We start from the raw sequence: 23,377 nt of genomic DNA, 5'->3' as shown, positions 1-23,377 counted from the left end.
GCCAAATGAGATTTTTGGCGGGCGTGGAAAAATATCGTTTTATGGGATATGCGCATTGGCATTCTTTCATGCATATTGTTTGAATTTTAATATGTTTTTATCTAGTGGCATTTGGATCTTTACTTACTTGCGGCACTATTTTTGGTACTGTAGATTTTGGTGCAGAGATCGAGGAGGAGGAGGAGGAGGCTGAGCCTGAGGAGGCAGCTCCGCCGGAGTATTGAGTGGAAGTTTATGCCTTGTTATTGGATTTGAACTATATTTGTATCTTGTAATATTTTATTATGTATATTTTAAACAGTTTTGTATTAAACTAAGAAAAAAATTCTGGTACTTAGTTATGAGACTTTTGCTATCCGTTGCGTGTTTCTTTTTGCACATTTATTGCTTATACACACACTTGACACTCGTCGATAGAGTGGTGACCCGTGTTGTTATCATCCGGAAGTCTCGATTTTCCTGTATCCATACGTAGGATTTGGGGGCGTCACACACAGTTCGAATTAATACAATTTTAAACTGGTTTAGAGTAAAACACAAATAAAAAAGGTTGATAAAGTTAGAGCACTTATCCTATTATACTTGTTGCTTTCTGATACATGCATATGTGTATGGCTCTGCTTTCCAGGTAATGCTTATCTAATTTAGATTTGCCACAAAATTATTTCTTCTTTTGGTAAAATAAGCGTACCAATAATGCTATTATGCTTACAAAGTTCACCAAAAAGGAGTTCATATCAATTTAGGCAGCACATAAATTTAGTAGTCTTTTTTTTCAACCAAAAGGCAATAGTAACTATCAAAAAGTAACTTTTAACTTAAGTTGCAGTTCAAACCCAGAGAGAAAAACAACCAAAATGAGAAACAGAGTGAAAAGACTTGGTGATTCTCAAGATTAGTCTCCCAACTAATATTCTTAGAATGCTGCGTGCGTATGTTCGGGCTTGTGTTTGTCATAACTTTGGCAAGGAAAATGGGTTGGACCTAGTTGGTATATGGCTCATTTTTTGGCTTAAATCTAGTCAATCTTCTTGTTCAATGGCTTAAGTTTTATCTCACTATTGTTTCTTATATTTTTTTTTACTTGTAATGTCATTATCTTTTGTTCTTGTAGGACATGCCATTCCATTTTAGGCCTGGACACTTTCTTTATCTTTACTATTATTATTATTGTTGTTGTTGTTAATATTATTACTATTATTTTTGCCTGGAACTTTTAACTTTTATATAAGTTCAGTCCATAGGGGTGGGGAAGTTGGAGCATATACTGTAGTCAACAAATTGGACTTGGAGACCGAAAGTGATGGTTATATATCTTTTATATTATTAGTGGAGTATACATATAAGTGTTAATGGGGATGGTGAAATAGACCCATTGCAAAAGATTTAAATGGAGCAATGAAGAAGGAGATCTAGATTTGGCAGAGTATTGCAAAAGCTCTTCTGATTGAACTAATGATGATACAATGGCTTGTAATTTTGTATTTTATAATGTGATTAAATACCAAACAATGTAATATGAAGTGGGTTATAAATATTGAATTTTTATTTTTTAGATGCATTTAGTTAAAAAGATAATTGGTTTTCTACATATAAAAATAAAAATATTTTTCAAATGTAATAGAATATAGGCTTTAGATTAAAAAAAAAAATGCTTTACAAGAACATCTTTTTCTGGAAAAAAATTTCATGGTATATAGCCTTTGTAGTGTAAAAAAAAACCGGGTACAGGCCGGAACCCTAATTCCCAGGTTATAAAAATCCAGATTCATCTGGGTTTCGGCCTAGGTCATAACCCAGGTATATCCTGTCCGGAACCCAGTCCGAATTTGGAATCCGGGTTCCGGGCCGAGTGTACCTGGATATCCAGTTCGAAACTCAGTTAAACAGTCCTAATATTAGTTATGGTGAATCGGTGCTTTAGTATAACTATATAAGTATTAACTATATAAATTATAGTATAGTGATAATTATATTAATTAAACATAAGTATGGTGATAATTAAATTATATTAATTATAGTGATAAATATACCATATAGCTATATATAGTATTAATTATAGTAACTAGTATAACTATATAAATTATATAATAGCATATTAGTATTAATAATAGACTATTAGTATAGGTCACTATAGCTATTGTTGAAGTATTAGTTATAGTGATTTAATATAACTATATTAGTATAAGTATAACTACAGTCTATATTAGACTATTAGTATTTGTTTTATACCATATATAATTATATACAACTATGATATAAATAATAATCTTTTTTTTTTTTAATTTCCATTCAGTTCGGTTTGGGGTGAAAAATCCATGGACCGGGACCGGACCGAACTCATTCGGTCTTTTAAAAATTGGACCGCATCGAACCGAATTGGGTTCGGTCCAATCCAAAAATGGCCGGTTTGATCAATTTATCCAGTTCGGACCGGCCGATTCTCAACCCTACTTACGTGATCATTTCATCATGGAGCAACTGAAATCATTCAAGTCCAAAAATAAAACAGTTTTCTCATGTATTTTAAGAATGAAAAAATCTAGTTGTAAATCTAACTGTGTACTAATATGTACACCAATCTAATGTGATTGGTCAAAAAGTAGATTTATTGAAAACAATGCTAATTTAAATTTTGAATATGAATAAATCGGTATTGATATGTAGAGTAGTCACTACAACAGAAATCACCTTTTCCCGAGAACAATTTGGTCCCAATTACTCCCATTTCCTGCCAGAATAATATATTTCTGGCATATTCAGGTCCTAGCATGGTCACCAGAAATAACTGGCCCAAGATGCTATTACTTCTTGCGAGACTTTGCAATGTCCGAAATTATGACTATTTCTGGCATCACCGAATCGTCAGAAAAGATGACTTTCTCCCAGCAATTTAACACCAGAAATATTATATTCTGATGTGTTAGTATATTGGAAACTAGTATTTCCAAGGAGTGTAACCAGCCGGAAATAGAAGTTTCCTACGACATGTAGGCCATCTCAGATAAGTTATTCTGGTAATTTTGTCTTCTCGGAATAGTAATTCCCGCATTATAAAGTTACCGGAAATAGCAATTTCCCGTGTTATTCGTCACACAAGATGATCATTTGGGACAAAATAATTCCTCGGAAATATGATATACCTATATATGTACTGGTAAGAAAAGCTGATAAATAGTAATGAAAGCGACTATTTCCGGCATAGTATCGGTTTGCCAGAATAACTCAATTTGGACATAAATTGAGCTTCACAGCTTTTGGTTAATACCTAAAGATTAATGTTGATCGAATTTATGTATTTTGAATTCTATTGTAGTGATTTCTTACATTGTTGAGAAATTAGCTAGACATCAATTCAAAATAATACATGTATATTTCAGAGGTACTCAGTTTGAAATCACTATGTCGTCGGCCTGAGATTCACCCACCCTTATATATTCAATAACCAGTTTGCATTAATGCTAGTCAATCGGTAACTTGCCCAGACAATAAAATACCTGAACGTGAATGCCCAAAACCAAGTTGCATGGTCTATTGGGATAAGAAACCTTCTTATATATTGAATATATAAGAAAAGCATATGGTCTATTGGGATTTAGCATGTCACCAGCATTAATTTTTTTACAAAATATCTGAATATCGGTTAAAGCCATAGATACACAAAAGAAACTGCATGTATTTTATCCAACCACACTTGTGCAAACCATATAATGCATACAAGGACCATGTGCTTCATTCCCAATCTTTGCTGGAGCATTCTTCTTTTGCTGCATGCATGGAGCTTCATAACTCACCCTTGCCATCTTGTGTTTGAACATAGTAGATCTGCAAATGTCACATAGAAGGTTGTAAAAACAGATGTAATTCTAAATCCAAAGGTCAAATGCAATGTTTCAGAAACCATAATATAATATAATATCACATTATCAACAATTGCATGCTTCCTATTACCTGGGGACATCCCAACTTACTCAACCCAATATTACACTGCTCTTAGACTGCTCTTACACTCTTGCCTAGATTAGTGTGAAAGTAGCCTATTTTTTGTCTTTGCATCTTATCTAGCACTGAAGATATAAACAGATTGAGTATTGCATATTCATCCTTCAAAATTTGGGGTACATAGGTTATCTAGATGTGTACCAACCTTTAGCAATATTCTTGTAACCTCTTATACAAAAATTCACTTATTGTTTACATGACTTCACCTAGACTATCAATGTTAGAAGATTAACTACAATATTCTTTGTTTGAAACACATATTCCTTATATGTCTTAACCTGACACCACATAGTTACATAGTCAAGCAAGTCTCTTTACATACAGCAGTGACATTCCCCATCATTCTATGATTGCTGAAAATTATCTCTACTATCAATTGCCAACTACTGCAATAGTATTTCTAACTACAAGTGAACCAGGAAGATATAGTAATCTGGATGTATTAATAACATTTACAATCTTCAACAGACCATGCAAGTAACACACCAGTGCTTACCACATTTATTGGCCGCCTAATGCATTAAGTAATAACCAGCATGCAATGAAATATAAATAACACATACCTGTTCCCTGCTCTAAAGGCCATGGGCTGGCATCTTTGACACTTCTCTTTAAGGAAAATAAACAAAAGTATGTATCCATCACTACTGGTACACAAAAATGTCCATACATCTTCATTACCACTCCAAAACCACCAACTCATAAAATTTCATTCAAAAGGATGCTCAACAAAAGGATGCTTCATGCATTTTCTATGCTACTCCAGCAAAGGTTCAAAATACCATCAAAAAATTCAACAAAAGTGTTGTGAAGGGGAGGATGCCTACGCATCTCCTGGAGTCTCCCGTTGAGGCTCCCTTTGGGACTCTAATTTTGTAACACGTTCATTAAGCCTGTCACACTCTAAAAAACAAGGATTCATCTTTTGCAAATCATTCATAAATGTCTCAAATTTCTTCTTGAACAACTCTGCCTCAGCCTTGTTCTTCTCATTCTCCTCCCTAAGACGTTCAAACTCCCTATTGGATAGCAAGGATTGAGATGGTTCAGGTATAACTAAGTGTCCTAAACCTCTAGCATAGCCCGATCGGGACCCCAACACCTCCTTAAACACTGCATTGGCATTCTCATCATTGTTATCTTCTGGTTCCATCTCATTCATCCGCTCAAGCATCATATTCTACATTAGACACAAATCAGAAATCCATGTTTGAGAACTAAGCAATTACTGTCCTGACAAATTTCTATAAAACTGTCAAACTATATCATTATTATATATAGCCATTATAACTCACGTAGTTGTGCTCAGCAGCTTCAGTAATAAATCTACCCTTCTTTGTAGACCAATGCACCTCCCGATAGAAAGCAACATGATTTGGAGCTTGTTCCCGCTTCATGATTTTAACATCAGTTTAATAAGTAAAATATTCATAATGGAAACAGGAAGAAAAACACTATATGACTTTGTTAATTAAATGTATAACTTCACCTTTTCCTCCATTAGCCTAACAAATGACTTCTTGCCACCCGTGTGATTTATCCTTTGATTTTTCCTATTACTTTTGTTCCGCCTTGATAGGTTCTATCATTGACACAATGTAATTAATCCCAACGTCCAAGTACAAGAATTATTAGAAAAGCTGCTAATAAACTGTAAAGACTGAGAGTACAGTTTTCTTACCTGAAATTCCTCACTCCCCCATCTCTCACATAAAGCTTCCCACACAGCTTTGTCCACCATCTTTGTCCCTCTAGAAAGGGCTGCCTCATGTGTTTCATACTCTTTGTATTTGCAGTGTAATAGGTAGTGAAAATCATTATATTTCTGAGCAAGTGCCATTGCCACTGTCTCTCGATGGTTGCTTTTAGACCAATCCAATTCAAAATCAGCCTACATGTATCAACTCATTAGTGTCACTGAAAAATGCCAAATTAAAAAATTATGTCAGTATTTGCTGTAATCATATGCCAATGGTTTTACCCTGACACGATCTGTTAGCTCTTCCTTGTTCAGTTTATCAACACGAGTCCAGCTTGCATGACGCATGTCGGCATACAACTTCACAATCCATGTCACGCGTGTTGAAAATATCGTTGCATTTTCACATGATACTCCTCTTTGCCCATCCTTAATCTCCACCGCCACTTTTCCAAACTTCCGAATGCGATCAAATTGGGAACACCTTGCTGGTCCTCTTCCACGCTTTCGAGTGGGAGGAGCTTGCACAATGAAAGCAGAATTTGTTATTTATCACCTTATTACCACTTGCAAATGGACAATGTACCAATTCTATTTAATACACAGTTGGTACAATTTTGAAACTTGTGTATTAATCATCTTATATACCTTCAACTAGCGTGTTAGCAACTTCAGCCTCATTCACAGGATTTGTGTCCTCCTCTGGTGCGACACTTGGGCCTTGAGTGGATGCCTCTGAAAATGAAACAGACTCGTCCCTTAGAATGCGTGCTCGAGTTTGTGCCCCTTGGCCTCTACCATGTACTGATGTGCGATTGCCACCACGTCCATTACATGCATTCCTTGTTCCTCTCATTGTAGCTACATCATATAATAAATTGTTAATATCAGCTTTTCATCCATATCTAAAATGAAAGGCCAGATTGTATATTTCCATAAATTCCCTGAATCGTATATCTGGTATACCATACAACCATCTGACAGGACTAAAGTTATGCTATATATATAACAGATATGGACACTACAGATGAGCATATACATAAAACTATTATTATAGCTATACACACTACATATGTTTGTTATAAACACTTACACTGTGAAAAACAGAAAATCCCAGTGACCTTTTCTCTTAAAATATCATCACATACATACTATATTTATGCCATTGCAATCTATTCTCAGCAACTTGCCTTCAAATGCCTCGTATTTCAAAAGCACCCCTATTCTTGAGATATTGATGGTGATAGGGACCAGACTTAGAAGGGGTGTCACACCATCGAATATTTGCACATTTCTAGATAATACAAACTTAGTCTTTTACAAATACATATTAGAACCTACTGGAACAAGTTATAATACTCATAAATCTATATCCTTTGACCCACCCAGCATATTTGGCAATTCCTGATACATATGTAAAGTTACTTGTAGCTGAGGGAAATAACAAATGCCAGTGTAAAAACTATTCTGTTATCGCACCATTGACAACAGATTTCTCAGGTTATTGAACCCCATCATATTCAGGCACAAATACAACCTCTGTTCTTTATTTTTTTTTTAACTTTCAAAGCTTAAGAAGTAGAGGTAGTCAGTTTATAGAAACAACATTTGAACAGTTTGCATGTAAAGAGTAAAAGGTAAGGAGGACTCACACAGGGCAATTCGCAGTGGGAAGGCTTTGAACAACTGAATAGCTGGGGTCGGTTGCTGCTGCTATGTAGGTGTTGAGTTTCCCAGAGGACAGAAACTCGCATAGCCAAACTTCTCAATATGCCTCAGCTTCCTCCATTGGTAATGGGCATTAGAGGGCAGCTTATATATCTCTTCAAAACCCAGGAACGTAACCATGATTTACATAAAGCAACTTAACTCAGGATGTTAACCAGAAGTATACCAAACTCAACCACTTTCTGACTTCACTCCTTGGAAAAGGTGCCCAAAATTTTAGATTTCCCACGTATTGCAGGGTGCTTACCGCGCAATGACTTGCCTACAATCCATGGCTCTTATACATTTTTTTTAATTTATTCCCATCGTGTATAGAGATTGCTGCTCGTGATAAAGTCACGTATGCTTTCAACATTTGGGGCTCATATCTTAGTCATTAGCCGTGTGCAATGCCTATGGGTTTGATTTCCCCAATTTATTATTACTTTAGTCTAATAACCACATGAATCTCCACTAACCAATTCATACCAAATAATTAATTGTGCTTTAAGCTAGTCAGTTCTTTTAGAATTTCCAATTTAAATTGAGACGATATATATAGTCCCATTCCAACAGATAGTGCTACTGTGCATTGTTTACATTGCCTCAAATATCTTTGCAAATCGTACCGTGACATCTAGAATGATTGAATTTCCTGTAAAGTCATTCCTCTTGCTCTCTCAATCACCAACAGTTCACTGAAGTGTCCAACTAAACTTAGCTTGTAGTAGCCAAACTTCAGTAGCCAATAAATTATCTCCTAATATAAAACCAGTAAAATATTTAACACTATAACAACAAGTACAATGTATAACCAGTAAATATATCACAAATACACTGTGAATGATGCAAATCCCAGCCTTATAAGGTAAGTATGGAAGAGCTCCACCGCCACACAAATGAAGCTATATATAATAGCTTCTACTAACAGAAAATTTTAATACATATGAGAGTAAATTAGGCCTTGCATGGCTGCAAATCACTCCTCCATGACAGGTAGCCATGCTGCATTTTATATTCATACAAATTTACATCAATCCAAGTCATATATATATAGTACTCTCAATTCATACTATGCATTGTGGACGTTTACTAACTAAAAACAGCAATCCATAAACAAATACTCCTATATATATTTTGCACCATACAACAATTCATAAAATTTAACATTTCTCAGGTTATTGAAGTACTCCTACAGAAAGGTATTGGTATTGAATATTCATAGCTTCTTACATAGCAAATGATAAAGTGAAGTCGTCTTAAACAGTCTGAAACTTCAGTTGTCATTAAATACAACAGCAACAACAGAGCATATCCCTATTTTGGTCAATAATCAGGATGGGTTTTTGGTCTTAATTAAAACCTATTTATACATGCTTAAAACATGGATCAAAACCCTCCAGCATGCAGTAATGCTGTTATGTACTGAAGAGTACAAATGTTTGAACCTACTTGTTCATATAATCATAAATACTTGTTCTACCCCTACATTTCGCTCATAACCAGTAATTACCTACTGATCAGTACAAATTACTATAATAAATCGAGTTCAAAAGTAACTCTACATCACCACATTAGTAAATATATAGGGAAATTCACAAGTACATGCAATTAGACCAAACATTATTCAGAATCTGTTTCAGAATTCGATTGGGAGTCGTCCTCATTCTCAGACTCATAATGGTCAGTATTGGGATGATCACCATAGTCGTCACCATCCACATCATCTTCAATAAAAGTTTGGTCGGCATTGTCGGGAGTAGAACGAGGTAGCGTAGTTGCCTCATTAACAACAATTACTTCTTCATTCTCCCGATGCAATGTGTTTCCCAAGCCAGTATCACTTTCATTGATCGGAAAATCTTCAGTACTAGCTTCTTCCTCTTGAAATGCATCACCTTCAGAGGAGTCCTCACCATCATCCAATGCAGTTTGGATGGGTGGAATGTCATAGACATTCCTATTGGTTATCTTTTGTACCACTTGCCAATTCCCCACCATACTATCATCTTTTAAATAAAATACTTGTGAGCACTGAGATGCAAGGGTGAAAGGCTCATCCTGATACCACTTTCTTGATGTATTCACACTTGTAAGGTGGTCTCCTACACGTATGCCGCGTCTATGATCACCAACGTCCCACCAGTCACATTTAAACAAGTACACAAGATGCCACCCCATGTAGCGTAATTCAAGGATCTCTTTCAACACACCATAGAAATCAACCGGCATCGACTGATGTACCCTAGCAACAACCACCCCACTATTTTGGCTGCGTCGATGTTGTTCACGGTCTTTTGTGTGAAACCGAATTCCATTTATGATGCATCCACTATATGATCCCACCCAAGGATCTGGTCCGCAAGCAAGAGCATAAAGTTCATCTGTAACTTCATATGGATTCAAGATACGCAACTCTCGAATCTATTAACAACCATAGAGGCAATAGGTTAATAAAATACCACTTTGCAATAACTTACATCTATATTTATTGAGCGGAAATGTATATATGTTCAAGCAACATATATTCATAACTTACATGGTTCTTGAACCATTTCCCAAATTCAGTCTGGTGCCTACGATCAACATTGCTGGGGTCCTCTTCTTTAATCTTGTTATAGTGCTGACTACGAACATTGAAAATTTGGATAGAGTTAGTTTACAATGTGTTTCAAAAGAAAAATACAACAGAGTATCTGGTTGAAAAGTTCTCATGCCATACTTACTCTAGGTAATGCTGTATCTCAGGACAATTGTTAAGTACATACCACTCAGCTTTTGCAAATAGCTGATCATTCAATCTATCAGTGGAGGACGAACCCATTGGTCTCACCTTTTGAAAAAATACACTCATACTACCCGGTGTATGGTCTAGACCGACATCCACATTTCGCTCTTCCCTAGTAAAAGTCGTCTCAATGTCATGGAGATACATCGAACAAAATGTAAGGCACTCAACATGAATATAGGCCTCGGCAATTGAGCCTTCAGGTCTTGTCATATTTTTTACATAACGCTTGAACTTCCCTAGATACCGTTCAAAAGGATACATCCACCTATACTGGACAGGTCCCGCAAGCAATGCCTCTTGTGGCAAGTGAATAGCAAGATGCACCATTATATCGAAGAATGCAGGTGGGAATATCATTTCCAACTTGCAAAGAATAAGAGAGATATCAGTTTGTAGGCGGTGCAGAACATCAATGTTTAATGCTCGTGCACACAATTTCTTGAAGAATGAACTTAACTCAGTCAAAGCTTGCCGTACATCACTGGTTAAGTAGCCACTAATCACCACTGGCAGTAATCGTTGCATGAAAATATGAGAATCATGACTTTTCATGCCTAAGATCTTTGATTCACGTACATTAACACATCGGGCGATGTTCACGGCAAAACCATCAGGGAACTTAACACTTGCTAACCACTCGCAGAAAGATCTCTTCTCTTTTTTATTTAGCATGTAACAAGCCAGTCTCATTGAACAACTATCGCCCTCTGGCTGTAAGTGTAATTCTTTCCGTATGCCTAGGTTGGCCAAATCCCGATGGGCATTGGCTGTGTCCTTGCTTTTTCCCTCGATATCCATCAAAGTTCCTAATACACTATCGCATATGTTCTTCTCAATATGCATGACATCTAGGTTATGCCTCAATTCCAAGGATTTCCAATAAGGCAAATCAAAGAATACACTTTTTTTGGTCCAATTCAACTCATTGGCTGTGCGTTTCCTCTTTTTTGATAACTTACCAAACTGTACATCTTGCAATTCTCTCAATTGTTCCAAGATAGCCTCTCCCGACAAATGTATAGGTGCTGGGTGATGGTCAGTACTACCATTAAATTCAGCTTTTTTAGATCTCCACCTGTGCCCTGGCAACAACCACCGCCGATGACCCATGTAGTAGTGCTTTCGCCCATGGACCAGCCACAATGAATTCGTACTACCATTACACGTAGGACATGCCAATTTCCCCTTTGTGCTCCACCCAGAAAGATTAGCATACGCTGGGAAGTCATTAATGGTCCAGAGTAATGCTGCATGTAATCGAAACGATTGATCTGCAAATGCATCGTATGTATTGACACCCACTTCCCATAGAAACTTCAGTTCTTCAATTAAAGGGCGTAGATACACGTCGATATCGTTGCCTGGTGCTTTTGGGCCAGGAATTAGCAACGAAAGCATGAGGTATGGATCTTTCATGCATAACCAAGGGGGCAAGTTATATGCTACAAGAATCACTGGCCATATACTGTAGGGTTTAGCTATATTGTTAAATGGATTAAACCCATCACTCGCTAACCCAATTCTCACATTACGAGGATCTGAAGCAAACTGAGGGTACTGCACGTCAAAATCTTTCCATACCTTCGAATCTGCAGGGTGCCTCATCACATTATAATCGTTGACGCGTTCAGTAGAATGCCATCTCATTGCCCCGGCAGTCTTATTAGAAACAAATAGTCTTTGCAGCCTTGGGACCAACGGGAAATGTCTGAGCACTTTGTGTGGAATTTTCTTTTGCTTAGTACTACTTAACACCCATCTCGGAGTGTTGCATTTTGGGCACTTCTCTTTATCAGAATGTTCCTTCCAAAATAAGACACAATCATTCAAACAAGCATCTATCTTTGTGTAATTAAACCCCAGGCCACGTTCCAATCGGCATGCATCATTGTATGAGTCAGGGAGAAGAGCGTTAGGAAATGCAGATTTCAGGAGCTTGATGACCATGTTAAAGGATTTAACACTCCAACCACCAACAGTCTTTATATGAAGCAACTTTACGATAAAAGAAAGCTTTGAAAACGTCGAGCATGATGGATAAAGTGGACTCCGTGCATCTTCTAACAATTCTGAAAAGGTTGCTGAAGAACCACCAGGTGTGACACCATCAATACCAGGTATATGCGAACCTCCGGACTGATCCATAGAAGCTCCAGCCTGAATGTCATCCAGCAGCTCATCCATATCATCAATATAGGCATCATTGCCACTGGCATCATCACCTTCTTCTGAAGAATTAACATCCAACACTTCCTCTTCACCGTGAAAAATCCAATCCTTATAAGAAGGATCAATCCCTATAATAAATAAATGCTCCTCGACTGTGGTTATTGGCTGGAAGAGCATGTTACGACATCTACGGCATGGACACCTAATGTCAATGCCCCCTTGTGCATGCTCCTTAGCCATATTCATGAAATGGCTAACCCCCATTGCATACTCGTTAGACATAAATCTATCTTCAATACTCATCCACGCCTTGTCCATCTAAACATGACGTGAGAAAAGATAGTGTGAAAGCTAAGCAGTGTATATTGGTAATAGAAATCCAGTAATCAGGAAAATGATATTTAAACCAATAGGATGCATTTATAGAGAAGCTGTGTGACATATACACAGCTGTGCAGGGTACACACATTCCGAGAGAGAGAGAGAGAGAGAGAGAGAGAGAGAGAGAGAGAGAGAGAAGTGGTAGGACCTCAATGGTAACATGCATTTGAGGTCTTACGAGTCCTTCAGTACATTACTGAAGAAGCATAAGGAATTGGGAACATGTTGTCACATTGAAAATAGTTTGAAAAACGAACAGGGGATTGGGTGACAAATACCATATGTTAACCTATGTACAGTAGACATTACTAGTGTATTCCTCTCATTGAGAAGCTTGTATTCTCAGCCTGTTAGGAAATGTTATTCTGTTGGAGTAGAGCTGAAGATATATCTTGAGGATAATTCTCATAACCTACTGAATAGTCTGTGCATAACTAAGGAAAAAATGTTATACTTATCTATAATAACAGAAAAGGGACTAGGTTCTGAGTGGCCAAACCGATAATATTCTAGGTACGAAACCACCAAACCTGCTAAGCATAAGTCCCTACCTCCTGAAAATTAAGGACCATAATATAATATATATCAGGGAGTCTCATGTGGTACTCCGGTGAACCAAGGAAAGTAAAACATTTTCTGACAGTGTTGAATATGCTTGAGTAGGTGAAGATTGAGTAGGTCACGTAGTTGATGCCCAATAAACTTGTGAAGCTATGATTCATAAACTGTAGTCATCAAGGAACCCTTTAATACAAAACCTTATTCTCACGTGATTTGGTTAATGGGTACAAACCAAAGTAGACTTAAAATAGCAATAAAAGTAAGTAGGGGAAAGCCAACATTTAACAATTTCATTCAACTAAACTGCCTACATGCAAGAAAACAATAGATACACAGGGCAAAATTGTTAATACTCTAAAAATTCCAGGCAAATCCCAACCCAACATAATATCTGGATGTATTAAATCCCCACAGTCCATCAAGGTTCATCTACTTTAGTCTAATATTTCTATTAATGTATTAATATCTTAAACTGTAAGTGCATAATCATATAGTTAATTAATAATAGGTTATTGTAGTATCTGATCCAAAGTGGGCTAAATGAAATATTTTGTCAAATCTATAGGGATTAAGTCCAACCTGCCACACTTAGAAGAATTCAGCAACCCAAAGATGTTTAAAGTTCCCATTTGACCAAAACCTCTAAAACACAATAGTTCGCATAACAAATAAACCAGCAGTATGTAATTGACAAAACACATGCACCTAGCTTTTCTCGAGTAACTTCATATTCAAACACTTAGTATAGATAAGTATATATATATGAAGTAGGGGTATCTACAGTTGTCCTCAAATTTAGTAGAGTTCCAAAACATAATAGAAAATAATTTCAATTGAGCATGAAACCGAACCATGTCTACCAACAAGTTCAGCAAATCCAAAGCAGAAGCAAGAAATTTTTAATCCAAAAGCGATGCATCAAGAGATTTTCATGTACTATCTCTAAAGGAATTAAAACAGAATTTAGATATGGAATTAAGGTTTCACCTTCTGATTCTTTAGGACTGACCTTAGAGCTTTTTAACCAACAGAGGTGTTGTGGCCTGCTCGTTGGAATGATGACATGAGATAAATGTATTCTATATACACATATCAGTCCAGGTTAAATCTCTAAAAAAACACTCAACTAAATATTTAAAACAGTTATATATGAGAAACTCAAATCCTCATTGTTGGGATCATACCACGAATGAGGAATACTTGCAAGCAGATTAATAGATCAGAGGTACTCATGAAAAATGCGTTGAAGGGTACTAATCACATACCAACCTATAACTATCGGGTACCAAAGGCAAAACAAAGTCAATTAAATACAGCCTAGCAAGATGTGGGTGTAGTTGTACACATGAATGAAAGCATATCTCAAACCACAAATGAAAACATTGCACTCAAAGGTTACAATGATGATGTGAATGGAGCATGAAAAAAATCAAATTTTCTCATAATTTATATATTGTCAATTACAAAGTGATCGGAAATCCCAGAAATTTTTTCCAATGATGGTTCAGACTCTGTTTTTCATTTGGGGACAGTAAATGAAAATTTGGCATCAACAATGGATTTCGGGAAAACTGATCTTACAGAAAAGTAGCAATGTTCATCAGGCAAATCTAGGCAAATTTAACACGAAATTGGAAGACGAACAGGGGACACGAACTCACATAACAAGAAATTGTTACCTAGATTTGCCCCAGAAGCCGAGTCATGGACAGTCTATTGAATGATTTTCGGGCATAGGTTTTGCTTAATGCCCTCCACTACGTCCTCACTAGTGAGACTCAGCAACTGGATGAGAGGCCGAGAACATCTGGTTGGCCTCAGGTGGTTCGATTTTTTCCATCGAATAAGGGGGCTTGAGTGGGGCAACTGGATCCGGATGTCGATAGAAATCGATCCGGGAGGAGTTCTCGGATGGAAGGATTTATGGACAAAATAGATGGTTGCCGTGAGTAGCCGGCGGTGAAGTTGGTGGTGGCTGGACGATAGGCTAGGGCATATTCAAGTTTGCTGGACTTTGGCCTTCGCGGGAGTGAAAAGCTTTCCGCGGGAGATAAAAGGCAGAGGAGAGAGAGTAGACAAAAAGGCATGAAATGATTCTGTGGCAGAGGTTTTTCGTCGCGGAAAACCCAATTCTCGCCACAATAACACATTACTAATATTATTTATTGAGACAGTTTAAAAAATGCCAGAATTATTTGCATATTCTGATACATTGTTGACATGCCAGAAATGGGATGTCAGTAGAGGTAAAACACTACTATTTCCGGCATAATCTTTGTCATTGGAAAAAAATTTGGCTGGAAAGCCACATTCTGTTATAGTGAGTACACGACTTTACTTGTACGTAGTAAAACTCTTTAAGAACGTAAGGAAAGTTCTCACAAGTTTAAAAAATAATAATAATCTGGTGTGAATATGATCATATTCTGCACATTGTTGATGGCCTGTAAAAGAAGTTTAAATATAATTTAATGTACAAATTAAATCGTATTTTGTCAATGAGTCTATATCAACTTATAAATATAATTTTTTTAAAAACATAAATTCAAGAAAAATGAGAAAGATCGAATCATATTTTATTGCTCACCTCCTACTGTACTTCGCATTTCCTTAAGTTTTTCCCATACGAAGGACTTGGGTTTCCTCAACTAGTAGACCAAAGAATGAGAGTTTAGAGGAAAGTTTTTAACATCGTTTTGGAGGAAGTTTTGAAACGTAATATTTTGATACTTGTATTATTTTAATGTATCATTTTGAATTTAATTATATTATATATATAATAACAACTAATAGAATTAATATATATATATATATTTAGAATTAATATATATATATATAATTGTGTATATTGTATATGTGTGTATATATATAGAAGAGTTAAAGATTTATAAAATGAATGTATATTAAAAAAATCATAAACTTGAATTGAGACACAAAAATAAAGATAAAAACAAATAAATAAATAAATTATTAAAAATAATGATATTTGAAAAAAAAAAAGAATGAGACATATATAAAGTTAAAAAAAATAAAACTATATAAATACATTTTATATTCTAAACTTAATTACAGAATCCAACCACCTCAAAGGCAACAACAAATTCCAACTCCCATTGCCGGGAGCTGGGAATTATAGTAGTTCTAGGTCTCGCTGCTTTTAATACCATGCAAATTGCTTTAGAATCAAAGGACCCAAAGCCAAGATACAATTGTACCAATAAGCATACCAACAAATAAAAACAATACCATCACAATCCCAGCAGTCTCAGAATGTTGTAATTGGACCACTTTGGGAGCCAATATCATCAACACGCTTGTCAAGTAGCCATTAGTTAGCCCCAAAAGACAAGTCAGAATCGTCACTGGAATCTCCGTACGGAAGAATTTGGGACCATGCAAGCACCCCAAAAAGAGAGGAAAAAACAGCAATATTATAACATAGCCCCAAATTGCGACTTTTGCATTTTCAAGGAGATATACTGCAGTCAGAGACTTTCCAACCAGATCAAACACAATGTCGCCAGTGATGAGGAGAATCGAGTACCAATCCTTGAGAATTTGCGAGTGCACATCCTCTGTGATATATCCCGGAAATATTGACGAAGTCACAATATAAATGAGGAAAATGCCAAATCCATACCACTTGACCATTCCTACTACGTGCCATAAAGTAGCATTCCATACAAGCCCGGTCAGGGGACCCTTCTCTTCTTTCTCCTCATTTACAGCCTGAACTTTCAACTCATTGTAGTACTTAATAACTGGAAGTCTGTGAGCTACATTGTGAAAACCAATGCATATTACCATAACCACGATACTAACAGCAAAATAGAGGTTTGCGCTGCTTCTCAGGCCATTTGAATCTTGTGAGTATATAGCTTTGGTTATGATCCGCAGAAAAGAAACAAGGACCCCTGGCAATCAACAATTTGCAAAAGCTGTGTAACTAAACTTTCTCATACGAAATTGCCTGAACATCTCCTTAAGTTTAACCGTTATAAATAGCACAGACTACTCTGCTTGAAACCCTTGGAGACCATGCAAGACTCTTGACCAGTGTAAATTGTCATAAAAGGGTTCTAAGAAAAACATATTTATATAAATAAATAATAATAAAAAAATAGCATATTTCGTTTTCCTTTTGATAACAGAAGAAATTGAAATTAGTAGTAAAAAGAATGTATCACCACCTGAGAAGGATGAACCGGCAACAACAGCCTGCATGTAGTGCTCGGGCAACTCACCGGCGGCACCAACGACCCCACCATGGACCAACGCATGGGCCAGACCACAGAGCGCTACCGCCCCGACAGTGACGTAGAAGCTGTCGTACAACCCGACCTGGCCCTTGATGTAGGCAACGTCCATTACGGGGATGACGAGCAGGCCAAGGACGGAAAGGCCGAAGCCGAGGTTTATCCGAACAAAGGCGTCAGACTTGTGGGCGTAGAGGATGATGAGGAGGAGGCTGAAGAGGCTGACGAGCTTGAAGGCCACGGCGAAGATGCGGTCAATACTGGCGTCCGAGTACAGGTAGGAGAAGTAATCGACGGCGGTGATGAAGGCGTTCCATGGGAGAAGGTAGCCGCAGCCAAGGGTGAAGTATATTATATAGGCCAAGTGGAATGCGTCTTTGGTGGCCGTGGTGGTTGTGGCTATGTTGGTGGCGGTAGCCGGGGCATCGGAGGATAGGAGGAGGATAGATTCGGAATCGCCATCGGTGACTTTGCCAGTGAAACTCATCGGAGATCCAAAATGACGTCGATCTTTGAATCTCGCGGGACCAGGGGTACGTTCGATCTTCCCACTGGATCTTGCTGCTGCAACTGGATATCTGGTTGCTTTGGTTGATACTGCCAACACCTAATAATTCAACCAAAGCATAGCATGCGCATGGACGGCGTCACGAGTTATTGCTCCTCAAGCCTCGAGAGTAGGGTGTGAAATCGTGTCAACGATGGTATTCGTATCTTGTCAAAAGTATATATATTATATTATATAACTCAATCCTAACTTGATCCGTTAAGTTTATCGTGTCAAAATCTTAAATCTTAATACAACTCATTTGTTAACGGGTCGTGTTATGTCAATCCGTTTTGATCTATTAGTAAATATTACAAAATAGGTTAACATGACATAATAAGGTTCGTTTTAAACTATTTTATCTAAATGAGTTGAATAGATCCGAAATTAACCAATTTGATATGATTAAATTTAACATAATTTTATATAGATTTTAAAATCACAATATTTATAAAAATGATAAAGCTAACTACAAGTCTAAAATTACAATCCAAACAATAAAAATACCGAAATTAAAATTCTAAATTTTATTTTTAGGTATAAAGGTATAATTGTAATTTTAACTTTTTTAACGTATCATAACAGATTATAACGGATCAAAACGGATCAAAATGGATTGATCTGTTACCAACCTATTAAGAAATTATGTCTTAACGGGTCAATCCGTTTTGACCCAAACTTATTAAAACTAAACTCTAATCCTCTATTATTGTGTCATGTTTGTGTTAGGTTAACGGATCGTATAACTTATTAACACCCCTATTCGAGAGACGTAATTCTTTTTTGAACTAATTAATGTTAATATTAATTTTTTCACGTGTTCATAGTGGTACAATAGATTTTATGTCGCTCCATATATATTATTTAAATAAATAATTATAAATATATCATTATCACAATTATTATTAAAAACACAAATAATTAAAACCATATTATAATATAGTACTTGTTAATTATAACTTTCATATTTTTAAAGTTATAAACAAGAAGTTATTTTACAATTTTATAATAAAAATTATTTTTTTTTAAATTCAATACATCAAAACTAAAGTAATAGTCAACAATAATATTTTATTATATAATTATACACTGATGATATACTAGTGGTGAGTCTTTTATAACTAAATAACAAAAAAAAGAAAAAAAAACTTGAGAATATAGGTGTTATCCATCTCCCTTTTTGCATAATAAAAAGATAAATGTTTTAGTTAAAAAAATTCTTATAAAAGTAATTTTACAAGTGATTTAATTTGATATAATATATTAAATTATAAAATTATTTTTATTATAAAATAATTTTAATATATTATATTAAATTATATCAATTTATATATTTATTTTTATAAAATGTCCCTCTAAATTATCACTCTCAATGGCTATGGTAATTGTGAAGCGACATTTAGATATTTTGTGAGGATGAAATGGATCTTTGATTTTTCTTGGCAGGAAGGTTGTTGTAAGGGTTGATACGACAGGTTGAACAAAGCAACCTCGGGAGCGTCGAAAAGTCATTGCCTAAAAGTGAGGATGGCGGGGTATGTAGTTGCACCTAAGAGTACTGGCGGTAGACTTTAACAAATTTTAACTAAAATTTAATTAAAAAGTTCATTTTTATAAATTTTAATTAATCATTTTTTACAACACTAAATAATAAGTTTAATAAATTTTTTATTATTATATTAAAATATTAATTTTGAACTCCAATTTCTATAATTTTATATATTTAGTTTCAGTACAATACATCACTAGAAATTCTCAACTTCTACAGTAAAAAAACACATTCTGAAGTAGTTCATCATCTTTGATTTTATTAAATTCAATCAAAGGTTGAGAATTCAAAAAAAAAATAGAGTTCAAACAGAGATGAATCTAAAAAAATTCTGTCCGGTACCAAAACTGATTCTAGAAATCATATAAAAAATAATATTTTACTACAGCTAGGAAGTAATAAGAAATTGCATAAGAAATCGCATTCAAAGAGACTCCGTCCGGTGTGCGGGAGTTGATCTCATTCGATGCTGCAGCTGAGAAGTAATATTTTACTCTAAAAATAATATTTAGTTAGTCTCTTTACCTCAAAAAATTTAGCCAGCGAAATGATTGATTACCAAATTTACTGTACATTTATTAAGCTCATTGTAGTACTTTATTTCACATTTTAGCTATTTTTTTGCTATAATTTAACTTTGTTGAGCCCACTACTAATGCTCTAACTGTCTCCACATATGGTTCGTAGCAATTAACACGTGTGGTTGAATCAGTACAGTGTCAAATCGTGTCAACGGATCGTGTTCGTATCGTGTTAAAGTATGTATATTATATTCTATAAGTCAACTCTAACCCAACTTGTTAAGCTTATCGTGTCAAAATTTCAAACCTTAACACGACCTATTAACATAACGGGTCGTGTCGTGTCAATCTGTTTTGACTCATTAGTAAATATTACAAAATAGGTTAATAGACACAATACGACCCGTTTCAAACTGTTTTATATAAATTAGTTGAATATGTCCGAAATTAACCCGTTTTACCTAATTAAATTTATCATAATTTTATATAAATGTTAAAATCACAATATTTACAAAAATTGTAAAACTAACTACAAGTCTAAAATTACAATCTAAATAATAAAAATATCGAAATTAAAATTCTAATCATTTTACTTTTAGATATAAAAGGTATAATTGTAACTTTAATTTTCTTAACGTTTCATAACGGGTTATAACGTGTCCAAACGGGTTGACCCGTTATCAACTCGTTAAGTAATCGTGTATTAACGGGTCAACCCGTTTTGACCCAAACTCGTTAAGACTAAATCCTAACCCGCTATTATCGTGTCGTGTTCGTGTTTGATTAACGGGTCGTGTAACATATTGTCAGCCCTAGCAACTTGAATGGCTAACAAATGAAGTTGGGGCAAGTTTTAGGATAGAGATAAAAATTTTGAATTTGAGATGAAAATTTAAAATTTTATTTTTTAGTATTATTATTATTTTAAAATTTAAAAAAATTAAATTAAGATTTAAAAAAATTAAATTATTTATTATATTTTATGTAAAAATTTAAAAAAATTATAACGATAAAATGAGAATTTTAAATTTAAGATAATTATGGTATACGATACTTAGTTTAAGGAAGCCAAATGTTAGTCCATCCAACCACGTGGCAGAGGATGCTTTGGGTCGTGCGTTGAGTCAACCATCTTGTACCTCGGATGACCTCGAATTTTAATGGTTTAATTACTTTTACTATGCCAGAATCTTGCTGAGATGAGGAGGGTAAAAACAAGTAAACAATAAACATGTAAAGATATTTGTCTTTAAAGAATGACCAAGACCATTGGTAATCCTCGTACCATAAGAGCTTTCTTCATTTCTCAGAAATCGCATAGACCAAGACCCCATTCTTGTAAAAATAAAAAATAAAAATAAAAATAAAAATAAATTTGTCGAATAAGTAGAAAACTCTTTCATAACTCTTCCGGACATTCAAAACTGAGATGACATGTTGTATAAGTGTAAGAGTTTTATTACATACAAGTAAAGTCGCATACTAATCTACGTATCAATACTGATTCTTTCATATTCAAAACGTAAATTAACACTATTTTTAATAAAATTTACTTTTTAACCAATCACATTAGATTAATACACATATTAATATATAGTTATACTTATAACTAGATTTTTTCAAAATGTATGTCTTCCACCACTAGACAAGCATGCAACCCTCTAACCCACTAGTCTTTTCTTTACCTTTAGCAACTGATACTCAAGAATTCTAACAATAAGTTTACTTGTTGAGGGATTCAATATCGGCATGGCCCTAAATCAATACTATAAGGTCCACCATGGCCCACTACGTGTAACCAATAGTCATCTAGAGAGGCCATCTGGTTGTGTTAGTTAATAGGATTGAGAAAATATTTCTAATAGATATTCACAATATAGCGGCCAGATAATTCCAATAGTTTAGGGATAAGTCTCACAGTTATGTACTGCGTGAAACTAATCTATTTATAATATTGATTCTATGGACCTCTGCACTTATATATATAGATAACAGATAATTTTCAATCATTTAATTACATTATTAAGTTATTATCTATCATTTGTTACTGATTTAGGTATTGAAGTTGCATAGGCACCTAATACCACCTGTACATGACTTACAGATTAATGATCACAATCGGTAGTGGGACGTGTCCTTTATACTTATGTTGAGAGGGCTCCTAAATATGTACATTAATTTTTCTTCTTTAGAACTTGTTGCTTGTAAAATAAATGATTTTTCTAGTTGTTGAAATCTTGATAGGAAAGTATACGATAGATGTATCACTTTTTCAGAAATCTTCGGTCTACATGTCTCCCACCATCATATTTTTTTGCCGACAATATTTTAAAACATCTAACGTTGCAGCCAAAAGACCAACGCGGATGGCTCACGGCATGAGTCTCACGCTCCACTCTTTTCTACAAATACATGTGTTGCAACTTGCACCACATGACTCCTTTCTTTAGATCTAAAAGATCATCCCCGCCCAACCCTCCCACGCTACCGCAGGAGTCCCAAGAGTTGTTTCCGCCGCAAGCGACATTGGATAGTAGCTATATATACGATTCATTTTATTCCAGCTATCTTACCGTGCTCCACCTTCCATCAATGTGAATCTAAAGGTTGTAAATATGGAAAACTCTATTAAATGCGTCACAACAATTAACTACAATGCAGCTAGTTCTATTGTGGCTCCAACACTGTAACTTGTCCACTGTTTGGATGTAGGCAAACCGTCTCCTTTGAAGGTCTCCCCTTGGTTTAGAAACGAACAAGAGCCCAAACTTTTGGTCTATTGCCTTTTTTGTTTCTTTTAATGCATTGTAATGATTGCATTGAAGTTCTTGTTTGGGGGCATTCTACCTTTCCTCTTGCATTATTGAATTTCAATTTCATGGATCGACCAATGCTTGAAAAAAAGATTTCTAAACTCATAGTGATGTTTTGAAGCTATGTCTAATTCTAAAAAATTACAAGAAATGATATTTGTAATTGTAAAGTATGTAAGTGTTGTGTAATTTTTTTTATAAAAAGTGAATAAATATAGAATCTACATAAAAAATTAATTTTTTAATAATAAATCTCTCTTATTTAAAATGATTGTGCACTGTTTATGTATAGCATACTCAAAAATGATTGGAGAGAGAATGAAAAGAATAGACACCAGCAAGCACAACATGGACTGGACTGCAAGACAATACGTATATAGG

At 35.3% G+C, this 23,377-nt stretch overlaps 2 protein-coding genes across 2 annotated transcripts; both read right to left on the bottom strand.

Moving 5' to 3' along the window:
- Positions 1 to 9,031: 9,031 nt before the first annotated feature.
- Positions 9,032 to 12,686, bottom strand: LOC122310182. Its single transcript, XM_043124058.1, has 3 exons — positions 10,177 to 12,686; positions 9,948 to 10,035; positions 9,032 to 9,832 (listed from the first exon to the last, which is right to left on the bottom strand). Exons 1-3 carry the CDS (start codon positions 12,684 to 12,686, stop codon positions 9,032 to 9,034), a joined length of 3,399 nt encoding a protein of 1,132 aa, XP_042979992.1.
- A 3,679-nt stretch (positions 12,687 to 16,365) lies between these two features.
- Positions 16,366 to 18,248, bottom strand: LOC122311698 (equilibrative nucleotide transporter 1-like). The gene is made up of 2 exons (XM_043126335.1): positions 17,501 to 18,248; positions 16,366 to 17,224 (listed from the first exon to the last, which is right to left on the bottom strand). The coding sequence occupies exons 1-2, from the start codon at positions 18,051 to 18,053 to the stop codon at positions 16,494 to 16,496; spliced, it is 1,284 nt and encodes a 427-aa protein (XP_042982269.1). The 5' UTR covers positions 18,054 to 18,248; the 3' UTR covers positions 16,366 to 16,493.
- Between the last annotated feature and the right edge of the window lie 5,129 nt (positions 18,249 to 23,377).

The sequence above is a fragment of the Carya illinoinensis genome, chromosome 5 (assembly GCF_018687715.1).
Source record: "Carya illinoinensis cultivar Pawnee chromosome 5, C.illinoinensisPawnee_v1, whole genome shotgun sequence".
Classification (NCBI taxonomy): Eukaryota; Viridiplantae; Streptophyta; class Magnoliopsida; order Fagales; family Juglandaceae; genus Carya; species Carya illinoinensis.
This window is presented reverse-complemented; position numbering and strand designations above follow the sequence as displayed.

Coding starts and splice junctions, on each gene's coding strand:
- LOC122310182 (XM_043124058.1), bottom strand. CDS start 12,686: ATGGACAAGGCGTGGATGAGTATTGAAGATAGATTTATGTCTAACGAG. Junction 10,036..10,176: donor CTATTTGCAAAAGCTGAGTG/GTATGTACTTAA, acceptor CAATGTTCGTAG/TCAGCACTATAACAAGATTA. Junction 9,833..9,947: donor GGAAATGGTTCAAGAACCAT/GTAAGTTATGAA, acceptor GGTTGTTAATAG/ATTCGAGAGTTGCGTATCTT.
- LOC122311698 (XM_043126335.1), bottom strand. CDS start 18,053: ATGAGTTTCACTGGCAAAGTCACCGATGGCGATTCCGAATCTATCCTC. Junction 17,225..17,500: donor TGCCGGTTCATCCTTCTCAG/GTGGTGATACAT, acceptor GTTGATTGCCAG/GGGTCCTTGTTTCTTTTCTG.